The sequence below is a fragment of the Notolabrus celidotus genome, chromosome 4 (assembly GCF_009762535.1).
Source record: "Notolabrus celidotus isolate fNotCel1 chromosome 4, fNotCel1.pri, whole genome shotgun sequence".
NCBI classification, from domain to species: Eukaryota; Metazoa; Chordata; class Actinopteri; order Labriformes; family Labridae; genus Notolabrus; species Notolabrus celidotus.
Genome location: NC_048275.1, coordinates 29,467,163 through 29,483,781, shown reverse-complemented (window position 1 = coordinate 29,483,781; position 16,619 = coordinate 29,467,163). Strand labels below are relative to the sequence as shown.

The 16,619-nt window shown below is 44.1% G+C and overlaps 2 protein-coding genes across 5 annotated transcripts in view; both read left to right on the top strand.

Annotated features, from left to right (window-relative positions):
• Positions 1–5,015, top strand: part of zswim8 (zinc finger, SWIM-type containing 8) — a 28,587-nt gene extending 23,572 nt beyond the window's left edge. For 2 of the 4 annotated variants that reach the window (XM_034681500.1, XM_034681499.1), the window contains exons 21-26: positions 26–520; positions 842–1,019; positions 1,159–1,332; positions 1,474–1,593; positions 1,787–1,965; positions 3,215–5,015. In XM_034681500.1, coding sequence (XP_034537391.1) covers positions 26–520; positions 842–1,019; positions 1,159–1,332; positions 1,474–1,593; positions 1,787–1,965; positions 3,215–3,418 — 1,350 coding nt within the window. In that variant the 3' untranslated portion in view covers positions 3,419–5,015. Of the gene's footprint in view, positions 1–25; positions 521–841; positions 1,068–1,158; positions 1,333–1,473; positions 1,594–1,786; positions 1,966–3,214 lie in introns of all 4 variants that reach the window. The other 2 variants (XM_034681498.1, XM_034681497.1) reach the window with 1 other exon arrangement.
• A 1,374-nt stretch (positions 5,016–6,389) lies between these two features.
• On the top strand, positions 6,390–14,963 carry polr1b (RNA polymerase I subunit B). Its single transcript, XM_034681482.1, has 15 exons — positions 6,390–6,673; positions 8,004–8,171; positions 8,263–8,409; positions 8,556–8,688; positions 8,923–9,059; positions 9,658–9,881; positions 9,985–10,156; positions 11,251–11,422; positions 11,506–11,787; positions 12,247–12,380; positions 12,464–12,634; positions 12,718–12,874; positions 13,164–13,360; positions 13,428–13,678; positions 13,951–14,963. Exons 1-15 carry the CDS (start codon positions 6,497–6,499, stop codon positions 14,831–14,833), a joined length of 3,405 nt encoding a protein of 1,134 aa, XP_034537373.1. The 5' UTR covers positions 6,390–6,496; the 3' UTR covers positions 14,834–14,963.
• The last annotated feature ends 1,656 nt before the right edge of the window (positions 14,964–16,619 follow it).

The following is a 16,619-nucleotide window of genomic DNA, read 5'->3' as shown; positions in this document are numbered from 1 at the left end:
CTTTTCATTCTCTCTCACTCCTCAGGACAACGTTATGCTGGAGAAAGCCTGCATGGCGGTGGAGGAGGCTGCTAAAGGGGGTGGAGTCTATCCTGAGGTTCTGTTCGAGGTGGCCCATCAGTGGTACTGGCTGTATGAGCAGTCTATGGGAGGGGGCTCAGGCCAGCAGAGGGAGACCTCTGGTCGCTGTGGGGCCAACGGGGGCCCTGGCAGAAGGCCGGTAGAGTCTAGCTGTGTAGTCCTCGATGGGGGGCCCAACATGGAGTCAGGGGGGCTGGCCACAGTGACTGCGGTCACCGCAGCAGCAGTGGTCCCTGTCATCTCAGTGGGCTCCACCATCTATCAGTCCCACCCTCTCCCAGGCCAGGCCATGGCCCACCCACATAGCCAGGGCCTCCACCCTTACACTACCATCCAAGCCCACCTTCCTACTGTCTGCACCCCACAGTACCTGGGGCATCCACTGCAACATGTCCCTCGCCCGGCCGTCTTCCCCGTGACGGGGGCTGCCTACCCTCAGGTCAGGACTCAAACATGTGGGATTATTGGAGATATTTATTTCTGTTATTTTATTCAGAAAGTCTGGATGGGGGCTCTTGGGTATAAATTAGCTTTAATAATTGATTGGTTAGCCTTTTTTCATAAACACTATTTTTTCATACCAGTTCTTACATCACAGAGAATCAGTGAGTCAGTCTGTCAATAGAATATAAACATTTTATAATACTGCTGAAGTAGGCAACTCTTTAAAGTGATTATTGATTCTGGTAGACATACGTTATTACACTTCCTCCACATCTGAATTGCATGTTACTCAAGCTATCTATGTGTGTGTATTCAGGGGATGCACCCAGCCTTTATTGGGGCTCAGTATCCATTCTCTGTGGCAGCGGGTCCTCAGCCTCCCCTCGCTGCCACAGCGGTGACATTCCCTGGTGTCCCCGTCCCGTCCATGACTCAGATCGCCGTCCACCCCTACCACACAGAAACTGGGCTGCCCCTCAGCACCACCGTGGCAGGTCAGCAGACCGATTCTGTCATACACTGTGTTCAAATGTTTCAGAAAGGTAATAACAGGCACGACACAATCAGGTCAACATAAAAACACTCAATTTTCTTAAGGAATGGCTTTTAATGTGCACGTATCATGTTTGTCAGTTGGCAGTGCACACGCTGGCCCCACCCTCCAGGCCCTGCAGGGGGCTTCCCTGCCCTCGCTCTCTGCTCAGCCTGCCCCATTGGTCAGCACAGCTTTCCCTGTAGAGGAAGAGCAGCACAGCCAGCCAATCAGTCAGCAGGGCCTGCACTACCTGCATTCTGCATACAGAGTCGGTGAGTATTGTGACTGAACTTCACAGCATCACAATTCTGTGTTGGAGTACCAATACTCTACACACCATGTGACTGCAGGACTGTGTTTGAGTCCCTGTACTGTGTGTAATATGGTGTGTATCTCTTTCTGTGTGTATAAAGGCATGCTGGCTCTGGAGATGTTGGGTAGACGAGCTCACAATGACCACCCCAACAACTTCTCTAGAAGCCCTCCCTACACAGAGGATGTCAAGTGGCTCCTGGGACTTGCTGCCCGACTCGGTGAGACATGAAAAAACATGATGGAGGATGCAGGAATATATTCTAAAGTTAACTCAACACATGGATTTCTTTTAACCACTTTGTCATCTACACATACTCTTTGATTGTATTTCTGTCTTCTGTCTTGCCCCTCTCTTCTCTCTTTCAATGTGTCCACATAACAATCTTGTATCTGTCTCTGTTCTCTCCTCAGGAGTAAACTACGTGTACCAGTTCTGTGTGGGAGCAGCTAAAGGCGTCTTGAGTCCGTTCGTCCTGCAGGAGATCATCATGGAGGCTCTACAGAGGCTAAACCCTGCTCATATCCACGCCCACCTGAGAACACCTGCTTTCCACCAGCTGGTGCAGCGCTGCCAGCAGGCCTACCTGCAGGTAACACAGTCATGTACACACCTGAGACTGTGCATGGAGAGTCAATACGATCTGCAGCGCAAGCATAACAGAGAGCTTCGCAGGGAGTGGCGTGCGTGCGTGCGTGCGTGCGTGCGTGCGTGCGTGCGTGCGTGCGTGCGTGCGTGCGTGCGTGCGTGCGTGCGTGCGTGCGTGCGTGCGTGCGTGCGTGCGTGCGTGCGTGTGTGCGTGCGTGCGTGCACTACCTTAGGTGTTAGGCAAGGGGGCTGGTTGAAGAGTAACCCAAGGCAGCGAACAACAAGAGCTGATCTGAACCTGAGTGATGTTTGGTTATTGTCGCCTGGGCTAGTCTTGGATTAGTCATAACAAACACCTTGTTGAGCACAGGGTGATTTTTTTAAGTGAAAGTGGCAGGAGAACAACTCAGACCAAGATCATTGATAAACTTTGTTGTTGTATCTTCAGATCTGTGGCTGTATGTCTTGAAAACTTGGGTAAAGAGTGAAGCTGTCAACTGATCACCTCCTGGTGTGCTGAACAAACCTGCTAAACTAAAAGATCTGGTAGTTGGTGGACTAGGGATGCCTGTCAGAAGCCCCACACCAGCAATGAAGAAAGCTATTAATCTGAAGAATGAGGCCTTCCTGGATGGTTATCCCAGGGGTTTCCGGAATAACCAGACTGCTATCGGGCCCTGTCTTTGGTTGATGTGGAAAATTGTTGCTTTTGCATATGATGTGATTCTGTTGGTCTCATCACACTGTGACCTCCAGTAGGCGTTAGGGCAGTTTGTAGCAGAGTATGAAGCGGCAGGGTTGAGGGTGAGCACTTCCAAGCCTTGGCCCATTATTCTCTGCAGGAAAATGGTAGGCTGCTCCCTTCAGGTGGAGAGTACGTTATTGCGTCGGGCAAAGGAGTATCTCAGGGTCTTTTTTACACTGTGGGGGTATTTGGTCTGGAGTTTGACCGGCTTGTTTGTTTGTGTCAGCTATAATTTTGGCACTGTACTGGATCTTCATGGTAAATAGGGTGATGATCCAGGAGGAGCTAGCTTAGGTGGTACAGGTAGGAGATTTTTTTGGCCACGTCAGACTAGTAGGTAGACCCTGAGGTAGACATGCACACTCAAGCAATGGGCTTGACTCAAGTCAATGAGTTACTTTTTTAGTTTTGCTGCTCTCTGTAGGAATTTCTAAACCGCTGTCTTTGATTCACCTGTCCCAATATCTCTGTCTCACCTGTATCTCTTGCGCTCTCTCTCCCCCCTCAGTACATCCACCACCGGCTCATCCACCTAACCCCTGCAGACTACGATGACTTTGTGAACATCATCCGCAGTGCTCGGGGGGCGTTCTGTTTGACTCCTGTTGGGATGATGCAGTTCAACGACGTCCTGCAGAACCTGAAGAGAGGGAAGCAGACCAAGGAGCTGTGGCAGAGGATCAGCCTGGAGATGGCTACCTTCTCGCCCTGAGGAGAGGGGGAAAGGATTTGATACCCCCCTAAATTGTGACAGACACATCCTGGATCTATCAGAGGCTCTGATCCCTGACACAGACAGACAGCACACAGGAAGTACAATCAGACCCCCTCCCTCCAAACAGAGACAGCCTTTTTATATCGTCTCCCTGCCTCACAGACTGCTGACAGACTCTGTTCATCATGTTTGTGTTTTTCTGTGGATTACAGTGTGTCCTTCTTTATCTAACTGAAGACTGTGAGGGGGGGCCGTGGTTTTCATCCTCCCCTCATCTCCTTCCCTTATCTCCTCCCCTCGTCTCCTCTGTTCTTTAGTTTAGTTTGAATAAATCAGCTGTTTGCAGCTCGTCCTCGTCCTGATGTTTGGAGACTTTCTGTTTTTGTTTAATCTTTTGATACTTTGTAAAGAATCCGATGAAGAGGAGGAGAAGGAGGACGAGGATGCTAAAGATGCTGTTGTTGTGGGATCCATATTTACATTTCAGTCTGATGGGGAGGGACCTGAAAACCAGAACCAGAGACGACCTGACCCCGCTGGACCCAGGACTCAGTGAAGAACATCTGAATCAGACTCACTCAGTCCATCAGTTTGAACTGGATCCATATGAGACTTCAGGGAGACATTTACAACGTTTCAGACCTCCTGAGGGTGAAGAGTAACATTTGAGTCCTGAGGAGATTCTGGTGCTTGTCTTAGTCTCTGTGGTGGTAACAGAAAAATGTCTTTACTCGAGTAACATCAGAGTCTTCTTCAGATGTCTTCAAAACATTTTTTGCTGAATAGAATTTTCTGTTACAGATTTCCGGAAATTCGATTAAATCGACTAATTTTTAGTTCAGTCTTTAAGTCAACGACTGGATAAAATCTCAGTCAAGATAACATGCAGAAAGACGAAAAGTGATGAAGAGGAGGGTGAGGGATTCTATAATTGAGCTGTAAGAGCTGCTCTTACATGGTGTAAGGAATCAGATGATCATTTCAGACTCAGTCAAACAAAGCGGAGGTCTCTGCTCCATCCAGTCTGGTGAAGTTGAACAGAGGAGAAAAGCTGTGTTAGAGTTAAGATATTGTTGTGTTTTCAGATGAAGTTTTGAATGGGAAGCATCAGGAGATGTCTCACACTGAGGAGAGGACAGAAGCTGAGTGTCATTATTTCAAAGTTCTCTCTTGTGTTTGGATACTGGAGGTTTTTCCTTAACGTCACACCTGACATGAGTCCTGATCCTGTCCGTGGTTCTAATCATCCTGGTCCTGGTCCAGCTCTAGACTTCCTGTTTCACAGAGTCAGATCTGAAACAGTGTTTCTGTCCCCTCCTTCCCCTCCTCAGTGTGGTTTTAGACCATGGTGCTGTTATTAACATGTTGACGCTCCATCCCGTCCCGGCAGCTCGGTGGTTCTGATCCGGACTCTGATTGGACCTCACAGGTGTGACTCAGTAGAAAATGTACTGTGATATTTTTGTATTCCTCAAAGTGTAGCTCCATGAAAAGTTCTATATGTGATTGAAAAGTTCCTATTTAGAGAGAAAAGAAAAAAAATAAAAGCAATACTAAAGTGTAGAGTTTACTTAATAAAGACAATTAAAACACTGACGGGCTCCGAGTCGTCTGTGGGTTCACTTTACTACAGAGTTAGACCTGGGGCCCTATGGCTGGGGCTACATCGCCATAGGCTGTGTTAGGCCAGGCCATGACCACAACATGCTATGCAGTCACTGCCAACATGAATGAGGTAAGTTAATCCCATTTATGTGTTTGTTTTGTGCTTTTGAATCTCTTTGTAAGGGATTCTGGTCTAAAGTTTGAGGTAATTTGGTCCCTGTATATTTGAGTTAGTCATTTCCAGTTTAATGCCAGGACATTTAACTCTGGCAATTCCCCTTAGCAACACCCTTTATTTTTTGTACACAAGCTAAAAGAACATTTCTTTTTTTTATTTGTCTTCTGGGGTAGACTTCTTGTCTATCTAAGAAGGGCCTCATTGGGCAATTAACAGACTTAAGTGAAACAAACTTTGACAGCTGCGATGGCCACAGCCTTTTAGTTTGTTTTGTTTTATTGAACTTAATTTCTCAGTTTTTTTTCTTAATGTTTGAACAAGTAGGTACATGAACAGACATACATAAACATCAACAATCCCCCAAACCAGTCGACACCCAGAAAGGTTTTAAAACAAAACAGGAAAGTGACAGATAATGGTGAACAAAGACTTTTAGTTTTGAACACAAGCTGAGTGATCAAAAGTTCAAAATAAATGATTTCCTGTTTGTCTTACCCCGAGGGACAATTAACCCTCAAAGGAGCCCTGGAAATGAAACAAAAACCACATCTTTAAAAAGGGTAAATTCCTGTTGAATGTTCATCTTGCTAGGTCAAAATGCCTCCAAATTGTAATGGGGCGTTATTGAGCCAATTTGCCATGTCCATATCCGAAACCGGTTAATTCTCAACTGTTTTGCCAGGCCTGATGCACCTGCATCAGTTTGTTGAACTTTTGGGCTTGTGTGGGCCCTCAAAAGGCAAGCAAGTCATTAAGTAATCCAAAAAATGAAATGCACCTTTGGATTCCAATGGGGTTCTTACTATGGCTCTAATTAACTCATTATCACAAGGAAACGGAGTAACAAAAAATATATGAAGGAATGTGTGTTTAGAGCATAGAGTGTTTAATAATAATAATAATAATAATAATAATAATAATAATAATAATAATAATAATAATAATAATAAATAAATAAATAAATAAATGATAACTAATGTTATAAATAATTTATAAATAAATGTTATATTTATATTATGTATACTACATTTATATTTATATAATACATTTATTATAAATAATGTAAACTGTATAAATATACTGTAAAGTTAAGAGCGCCCGCGGATGCGGAACAATTTAATAGGATACCACTAGATGGCGCTAATGTAGTCCAATGACACAAAAAAACAAGAAGCAAAAGAAGCAAAAGAAGCAGAAGAAGAAGAAGAGCACTTCCTGTAACTGAGAAATGTACTTCTGGGTTCAGCATGCACGTGTGGTAAACAAGCACATGAAGCTCTGACAGAACCAACATGGACTTTTCTACTAAGTGGACTAACTTACCTACAGAACCGAGTCTAAAGAACCTGACCCAGGCCGGGTTCGGGGTCTTGAAGGAGGAGCAGCACGCGGCGAACCAGGATCTTACTCGAGCCCACATCGACTCCTTTGACCAGGCGCTCTCTGATGGGCTCATTCGGGTCGTACAGGTGGGTCTTTACATGGATCAAGTTATAAACCAGATGGTGTATGCATGGTTTGACCTTTATGTAACATTGACACATAAGTTTAATTATTTATAAGACTTTGACGGGCGCTGCAGGGTCACATAGGTGTGATTTAACCTGGATAAAACTAAACCACAATAAGATGCATCTGATTTATAGTAATTATATGCGTCATTTTAGCATATAATCGCTGTCAGTCATCGTGGATTATGCACACACATAGGTGCGTTTAAACCTGGCTTACATTGCAAACAAGAAAACGTATTAAAGTTGTATTTCATGATCTAGTTATGAAATAGGAAAATGTGCAATTGTTATTAGGTTTATAATCAAAGCTGTGTGTCAAATGATCATTAAATTGTGGAGTAGGATAAGTCAAACTACAAATATGTCTTTGTACCAATACCAGGTTATATGTATTGTCTGTTTTTACATTAATTCATGTTTGGACAGTCTGTCGTGCTGTATGCTTGACTTGCAAACTACTGACATGCATGGCAAAATGTTCTCATCACATGTTACAGTACTCATCTGTACTCCTTTTAAAGAGACCCTTTGTTAATCAGGAGTATCAGCTGTAACAGCAGCAGGGGAAATATAAATAAAAATGTGTAAAGCAGTACCCTGGCTTTAAAATAACTAATGACATGAATCACATCACATTGAAAGTGAAAATGAGTAAATATTTAGTGTGTTTATGTGTGCTCTAATGTGGGAAGTAGCATTCAAATTGGACATTTAACTGGGATGAGATATTACATTGATTGTTAAATGATCAGATATTTGCTGATATCTCAAAACCTTTGCAATCATAATTTTGATTAAATTAGATTGATCATTATGAGACGAGGGGATAACAAAGTTTACAAGTGTCTCAAACATCTAAAACATAATTTGCAATAACCATTCTCTCATTAGTCTTTAAAAGCATCAAATGAAACCTGTGAATCAGTGTTGCATTAACATGTGCAGTGCGAGGGACAAATGAGTAAGTGATGGAGTTAAATGATGACAGGATATAAAAACACTGATCACAAAGCCTGATGGTCCTCTACAGTTCTATGGTTTATCAGTGAAATAAGAAGTAGACTGCAGACAGGAGAATGAATGAAGCTGCACCTGTGGAGGTGAAGGTGGTGACAGTGGAGGATGTAAATAGTGAAATCTGTCACCCTATTCTAATTACAATAATTTTGTTATTAAGTTAGTTGATCTATTATTGTACTCAATGCTTCAACTTATTTCAGTGGGTGTTCACCTTTAACTTTTCTCACTTTCTTTTAATGCTATGTATGCTCCTCTCTGTTATCAGTCCATCCCTCCTCTGGAGTTCTCCGTCAAGAATGAGCGGATCAGTCTGGCATTTGTTGATGCCACCCTCCACAGCCCCATGGTGGCCAAAGGCAGCATCTGCAGGGAGATGAAGACGTTCCCTGCCGAGTGCAGAGGAAGGAGATGCTCATACAAAGGGAAGATGGTGGTAAGTCTCACACACGCACACTTTGTATCTGATATTTTATGGAAAATACTTTTCTGTACATGTTAATGATAACTGTGTGCTGCGATTTAAGGCAGACGTGAGCTGGTCCTTGAATGGTATCCCTAGAGGAATCATCAAGCAGTCGCTGGGTCATGTGCCCATCATGGTGAAGTCCAATCTGTGTAACCTACACGGACTGAGTCCACGAGAGCTGGTGGAGCATCATGAGGAGGCCGAGGTAACACACAAACACACACACACACACACACACACACACACACACACACACACACACACACACACACACACACACTCATCGACACACAAGCATACTCATAGCGCTTCAGACATGTTTATAATCAAGTTTTATTCTCACGTGAACAGGAAATGGGCGGTTATTTCATCATAAATGGGAATGAGAAGGTGATCAGGATGTTAATCATGCCGAGGAGGAATTATCCCATCGCCTTGTCAAGACCAAAGTGGAAGAGCAGAGGACAGGGGTACACCCAGTACGGTAAGACCACCTTATACAATACAATACTACCAAACCAAAAATCTTAAAGCTCCTGTGACAAACTTTGCCTTGCTTTGATTTTGGCTCTTGTTCCTGATGGTCTGACTTATCTTTTGTGGGTTGTAAAAGAGCATCACTACTAATTTCAGTCAACTCACAGAAGCTTTACATAATTCCCTCAGCAAGGTACGGTAACTTTAAACCTTGTGTTCAAACGGCTCCCCACTTTCTCAGGTCTCTCTATAAGGTGTGTGAAAGAGGAGCACACAGCGGTGAACATGAACCTTCACTATCTGGATAACGGGACAGTGATGTTGAACTTCATCTACCAGAAGGAACTGTTCTTCCTCCCGCTTGGCTTCGCCCTGAAGGTGAGCATCAGGTCGCTAAGTCACAGCTTGAGTCTTTCCTGAACGTGTTAGAAAGTATCAGAGGGAATAATACCTCATCAGGTGTCAGGTAGCGGATATTCACTGACATTGAGGAGTTTATATATATTTCTAATAATAGACACCTTATTGTGCTTTATCCTGTTCATACCACAAGCAATTCTGACTAACCCCCGGAACAATCATCACCATCCCATAGTGTTATAATGCAGTGAAAACACTCCATCCAGTAAATAGATTGACTTCTTACTTGAACAAGTCTTACCTGTAACTTATTAACAGGAGATATTTATAGTCTGTTCATATGATGCTTCAGCTCAGCTATTAGCCAGAACACTAATAAAATGCTAGCAATATTCAGAGTGTATATCTGTGTATTGGTTGAAATACAGTTAATAAAATGTGACATTATTATGTTTTTAAAAAAAATGACTAGCGAGTAGCCTTGTTTTTATCCCTATATTAAAGTGAAGATTTTCCCCAACAAATGATCCAGATGTTTAAGAACCAATACTTTACATAGAAGATAATGTATTTATAGAATAAAGTTTAAATATAATAAACTGCTGGTCTCTGTCAGGCTCTGGTGGACTGGTCTGACGTTCAGATCCAGCAGGAGATGATGAAGGGTCTGGAGGACAACTCGTTCTTCAAGAGCTGTGTGTGCGAGATGCTGCGTGTGGTGATGGAGGAGGGCTGCTCCACGCAGAGCTCCATCCTCAGCTACCTGGGAGAGAGATTCAGAGTGAAGATGAACCTGCCCGAGTGGTACACACATGAGCAGTGTGCACGCTACCTGCTAGAGTAAGTGTAATACACACAGTACGCATCTACTACACAATGATTGGGTAATAAAACTGCTACTGCTACAGCACAGCTTATATGTGTGTGTGTGTGTATGTTGCAGTGAGTGTATCCTGGTCCACCTGCACTCTGACGTTGAAAAGTTCTACCTGCTGTGTCTGATGACAAGGAAGCTCTTCACCTTCGCTAAGCAGGAGTGTTTAGAGGAGAACCCTGACAGCATCATGTGTCAGGAGGTGCTGACTCCAGGTCAGCTCTACCTGATGTTCCTTAAGGTGAGACTAACTGTACCTGCTCTATACCTGGTTTACCTGCTCTATCTGGTGTATCTGGTCAGGCATGAAGTGGTTTGCTGGTCATGCAACATCATTCATCAGGGATTTGATTCTTCCAAAGTATTCTAACTTCATAAAACCAACTTTTTATTGGCATTTATTCAACAGATGGCTCTTAGGATGCAGACATTGTTACACTTAAATGTAATTTATGATATTGTAGGTTATTTATTTGTACAGTTTAAAGTTTATGTATGCTACACACTACTCTGCAATCTGTATATTCTCCTGCTTTATTGCCCTTCTCCAATCACATCACTGTTTCATCTTTTCACAAAGATTTTATGAGCAGCTGATGTTAACAATCTAATTATTTTTTATTTTTTATTTTTGAAGGGGTGCCATGGAGACGTGACATCAATCAGTCTATATTTATATAACATCAAATCACAACAAACGTTATCTAAAGATGCTTTTACAAACAGAGCAGGTCTAGACCATACTCTGCTGTATTATTAACAACGACACAACATCAAGACAGATTAAGATCCAGTCCCATCCAACAGACAGGGCTAAGTCTGACCTCATCTTAATCCACCATGAGCAGAGCAAGTAACAGCGGCAAGGACAAACTTCCTTTTAACAGGCATAAACCTCCAGCAAACCCAAGACTCATGTCAGACAGCCATCTGCCTCAACTGAGTTGGGGTTGGATAAAGGGATAGAGGGAGATGAAAAGACATGATAAATAGCATTTATTTACCATATTACAACCACTTATCATATGTCATATACTGGTGTTCAAGTATCCAATGGATGTTTTATTCCAGTGTTTATGTTATTATTTTAAAGTTATAGATCAGAATGACAAAATTTTTAGGTTACTTGACGACTAAAAAAAATCATGTTTGTCCAAAGTCATGCTTTAAATTACTGACAGAGTGTAACTATAATACTTTGTAATGCAAGGAAAGTGGCTCGCTGCCTGTGACACAGCCCAAATGGTCCTATTTAATATACTGCTTGTTTTCTGAAGGAAACTGCTTCATGTCGTTAGAAAAGTGTGGTCACATGTCAATACCTCCCCCCCTCAGGAGCGTCTGGCAGCCTGGTTGGTGTCGGTGAAGCTCTCCTTCGATAAACGCAGCCACAGACAGAGCGGAAGCTGGACTTCTGAGAGCATCATTAAGATCTTCAACACAGGCTCTGACCTCACCAAAGCCTTTGAGTACCTGTTGGCCACCGGGAACCTGAACTCTAAAACAGGTACTGAGCTCTTATCAGTGTTAGTACATGTTTGTAAAAATGACGTCCCAGTATGCTATAAACCTGTTTTTTTCTGTGTTCAGGACTGGGCATGCTGCAGAGCACTGGTCTGTGTGTCGTCGCTGACAAACTCAACTATATCCGATACCTGTCTCACTTCCGCTGCGTGCACAGAGGAGCAGCCTTCGCCAAGATGAGGACCACATCAGTCCGGAAGCTGCTGCCTGAGTCCTGGGGCTTCCTTTGTCCTGTCCACACGCCAGACGGAGAGCCATGTGGACTCATGAACCACATGACTGCTAGCTGTGAGATAGTGACTCAGAGTTTGTCCACTGTGTCTCTGCCTGCACTGCTGTGCTCCCTAGGTGAGTCTTCAGACCACTTCATGAGCCTTCATTAATCTGACTAGTGTTGTAGGACAGCTCCTGTTGCTTCTCTGAACATCAGACTAGAATCCAAACAGGGTGAACTGAGCTCTAATGTGAAGCCGAGCTGTTGTTGATCGATTTAGAAAGCCAATAGAAACTAAGGTTTTTGCCACAGTGTCAACAGGCAGAGGTGAAAAGTTCCAGACTTCTTTCTGCAGATCGTTTTGACGTAGGATCAAGTTATCCCCGGCTACACCAAGATTTTAACACAAACTCATTATGCATCCACAAACAAGCTGAATGCAAGAGGAATCCAATAAAGTAAATCTAAAAAGGTCCACTTGGAGGTCACATTCTGGTTCTGGCTCAGCCCTGTCGGGTGTGTTGATGCAGGTAGGATGTAGACTTGGTGGTTTTTTAGCTGTTTTTAACAGAACATCATCTCTTCTGTCTTAGGTGTGACTCCAGTGGACGGCCAACCAGGTCAGTTGTTTGCAGACTGTTACCCGGTGATCCTGGACGGAGCGGTTGTCGGCTGGGTGGAGGCTGATCTAGCTCAGGTGGTGGTTGACTCCATACGCAGGTTTAAGGTACGTTCACTGAACACGATTTTAAACCTGGCTGAACTTTCTGTCTGGGCTGATCACTGATATCAAAAAGTTTAACCCTTCAGGTGCTGAAGGAGAAGAAGATCCCTCCGTGGACTGAGGTGGTTCTGGTTCCTAAAACAGGAAAGGCAAGTCTGTACCCTGGTCTGTTCCTGTTCACCACACCCTGCAGGATGGTGCGACCCGTCAGGAATGTATCTCTGGGGGAGCAGGAGCTGATTGGCACCTTCGAGCAGGTACATTGAAGTTTAAACATGCTTAGACAGCCCACAGTTTATTGATTTTTGGTGATTTTTGATCAAACTGGGTCTCCCTCCAGCTGTACATCAATGTGGGCATCATGGAGGACGAGGTCGAGGCTGGAGTGACGACTCATCAGGAGCTGTTTCCTCACAGCATGCTCAGCGTGGTCGCTAACTTCATTCCCTACTCAGACCACAACCAGAGCCCCAGAAACATGTACCAGTGCCAGATGGGTCAGTAAAGAGTTCACATGAGTGTGTTTGTTCAGAGTGTAAAGTTTCATATATGTGTGTATGTTTTAGAGTGTGAAGAGTTAATGTGTTTCAGTGTGCAAAGGGTCCCGTGTTCATGTGTCTATACGTGTGTGTGTGTGTGTGTGTGTGTGTGTGTGTGTGTGTGTGTGTGTGTGTGTGTGTGTGTGTGTGTGTGTGTGTGTGTGTGTGTGTGTGTGTGTGTGTGTGTGTGTTTTAAATCTTTCAGAGTTGTTGTAGACTTGTAAGGTTTTCCTTTGTGTGTCCTCAGGTAAGCAGACAATGGGCTTTCCCCTGCACTCCTTCAAGGAACGCTCCGACAACAAACTGTACCGCCTGCAGACCCCCCAGAGCCCTCTAGTCCGGCCCTCCATGTATGACAGATATGACCTCGACAACTACCCCAGCGGCACCAACGCCATCGTGGCCGTCATCTCTTACACAGGCTACGACATGGAGGACGCCATGGTGAGGAGCTCAGCAACTTTAGATAAATAGTGGAAGAAGAGTGAAACTGACAGATGTACTTCCTCAGATTGTGAACAAGTCATCTTGGGAGCGTGGTTTTGCTCACGGCAGCATCTACAAGACGGAGCTGGTGGACCTGGCAGACAAGGCTCGGGGAGAAGACAGCATCGTGTTTGGGACCAAACCGGGAGACCCCAAAGTGTCTGACAAACTGGACTCTGATGGTCTGCCTTACATCGGGTCAACGCTGCAATACGGAGACCCATTCTACTGCTACATCAACATGAACACGGGACAGACCTCCATCACCTACTACAAGTACTACTAGCCTTCATCACTAACCATAATGCAGATGTGTTAATACTGTAGATAGATACTAACACGTCTCAAACAGACCAATCAGAGTCTTTGTTACATTTAGGTTTGATAAAATAAAGTATGAAGTCACAGCTCTATAAAAACATTTTAACACATTAACATCCTCTCTCTCTCTCTCTCTCTCTCTCTCTCTCTCTCTCTCTCTCTCTCTCTCTCTCTCTCTCTCTCTCTCTCTCTCTCTCTCTCTCACTCTCTCACTCTCTCACTCCCAGGAACCAGGAATCTGGCGTTGTGGACAACATAAAGGTCTGCAGTAACGACTCCGGCTCAGGGCGCTTCAAACGAGTCTGCATCACTGTACGAATCCCACGTAACCCCACCATAGGGGACAAATTCGCCAGCCGTCACGGTCAGAAGGGCATCTTGAGCCGCCTGTGGCCAGCCGAGGACATGCCGTTCACTGAGAGTGGCATGAGCCCTGACATCCTGTTCAACCCACACGGCTTCCCCTCTCGTATGACCATCGGCATGCTGATCGAGAGCATGGCGGGGAAGTCTGGCGCCCTGCACGGCCTGAGCCACGATGCCACGCCCTTTAGGTTCTCCGAGGATGCCTCTGCGCTCGAGTACTTTGGTGAGATGCTGCGGGCTGGGGGATACAACTACTACGGCACGGAGCGGCTGTACAGCGGGATGAGTGGGCTGGAGCTGGAGGCTGACATCTTCATTGGGGTCGTCTACTACCAGCGTCTGCGTCACATGGTTTCAGACAAGTTCCAGGTGAGGACGACGGGTGCTCGGGACAAGGTCACCAACCAGCCAGTCGGAGGAAGGAACATCCAGGGAGGTATCCGGTTTGGGGAGATGGAGCGTGATGCCCTACTTGCTCACGGATCATCTTTCCTTCTACACGACCGCCTCTTTAACTGCTCGGACCGCTCTGTGGCTCAAGTGTGCGTTGACTGCGGGAGCCTGCTGTCCCCCCTGCTGGAGAAACCCCCTCCCTATTGGTCATCCTTAAAACACCGAAGGACAGTGTGCTCGCTGTGCGGGAAGAGCGATTCCATCGACTCTGTGTCGGTGCCGTACGTGTTCAGGTACTTTGTGGCGGAGCTGGCAGCCATGAACATTAAAGTCAAACTGCAGATCAAATGAGCTCATAGTGCTGAAGATCAGATCATCAGATGATGTGATGATTCAGATCGGACTGAGAGGATTCTGTTAATTTGTCGATGTGTTTTATATAAATGATGCTTAATAAAATACAAACAGCTGCATGAATGTCCCCTTCAGAGTTTGAATGTTGCAACTTCTGTATAATTTATTGAGTAAGGAATTATGTTTAGTTAGCCGGTGGATATTGGTCTTGTTTCAGCCTAAAGGATTCTATTTGGCATAACCAGCAGCTAACTACACAATTACCCTCCTACAAACTAAATACACACACAGGCTGACACTAAGTATTGATATCTGAGTGATTTCAAAATGATTTATTTATACAGCTAAAAAAATACTTCCTCAGTTTCAACAGTTGGTAGCGCTTCCAATGTAACAGAAATCTTATCAGGCTACTTACAGATTGAATCAACTTTAGACATAAAGCTGCTGTTGGAAGTTGTGATATAAACATAATTTTGGAGAGAGATTTCAAATGTCAACACTACCCCTCCCCTCTCTGCTCCCGTAACCCCGCACACAAAAGATTGTGGTGCTTGTTCTATGAGGAAGTAATGGCTTCCCAGCTAATCAGGGCTACGTAGTGGGGCCACCACTCGACAAATCAGGAAAAAGGGTCGAAGAGTAGCTCTGATTGGTCTGTCATAACGGGAATGAGGGGAATAATAACATTGCTTGATACAAAGGCATTGGAAAACACAGAGATTTTGCAATAGTCTCAAATTACTCCACTTACCAATGAGTACCGATGGGTATTATGACCTTTTCTCCAAACCCAGCAGAAAAAAGTAACGACTTCAACACCATTCCTACCAACAGCTGCTTTAACACTTTCAGTCACGGTAAAGTCTAAACCATAGACTGTATGAGGTCTAAACATTAGAACTTTTTGTTGGCATTTTTCAGACAGAAAATAACAGCAGGTCCTCTTCTACCTAAGTTAATAGGGTCTGTGTCTATTTTGTTCAATGTGGTTGACATCTCTCCCTCAGCTCTCTTACTAATTTCTACACTGTTTTCCCACTTCTCATCTCTCTCTGCTTGTGACTGGTCCGCCATTAACCACCAATCTCAAGTTCTATACTATCCAAAGATTTTTAAGTAATATTACAAATCTCTCCTTCAGGTGATCTGATCATAAACGGTACTGTAGTTTTATTTAGAAAAATGTATTTGATATGTGACGTGTGTTATCAGGTTGTCCATTAATTGCATCGCCATTACTTTAAAGAATTAATAACCATTGTTAAGAGGTTTGACCAATCAGCAACAGGTATTTAACACAGCTGGGTGGTTAATATTAAAGCTGGGTAGTAAATATGAAGTAAGTTCTTATATTTATTAAAGGCCAGGAGGTTTAATTAAGATTTAATAGTCATAACACATGCCAACTTACATTTCTTTTTACAGATCAAACAGGAAACCATATTTGGGCTCATCATGTAGTTTGTCCAGCAGAGAGTTCTCTGACTCTAGAGTTTAGAATCATTTGAGCCTTTTCTGCAGCACATGTAACAGAGCATCAGAGCTGAGCAGACACTGATAAAATAAGCAGTTTTTTTTAAAGGCTCAAAAATTCAGTGTACTAGCCAACAAATCTGTAATGTGTGATTTTTTCTCTTTAGTCACAATACTTAGCTGCTCTGGTTCACCCTTTCAGGTTATCCTGAGTTCAAACTGGTGGTGATCATCAGTCTGTCAGGAGGCTGCTGGTAGTCTTAACTTCATGTTTCACTTTTCCGACATTTGTTTGTTTTGTTTGTGA

What these genes read in the sequence shown, in the direction of transcription:
- polr1b (XM_034681482.1), top strand. Translation starts at nt 6,497, where the DNA reads ATGGACTTTTCTACTAAGTGGACTAACTTACCTACAGAACCGAGTCTA. An exon ending in CGCTTGGCTTCGCCCTGAAG is followed by an intron (nt 9,060 to 9,657) that starts GTGAGCATCAGG and finishes GGTCTCTGTCAG; the next exon opens with GCTCTGGTGGACTGGTCTGA. An exon ending in ACGACATGGAGGACGCCATG is followed by an intron (nt 13,361 to 13,427) that starts GTGAGGAGCTCA and finishes GTACTTCCTCAG; the next exon opens with ATTGTGAACAAGTCATCTTG.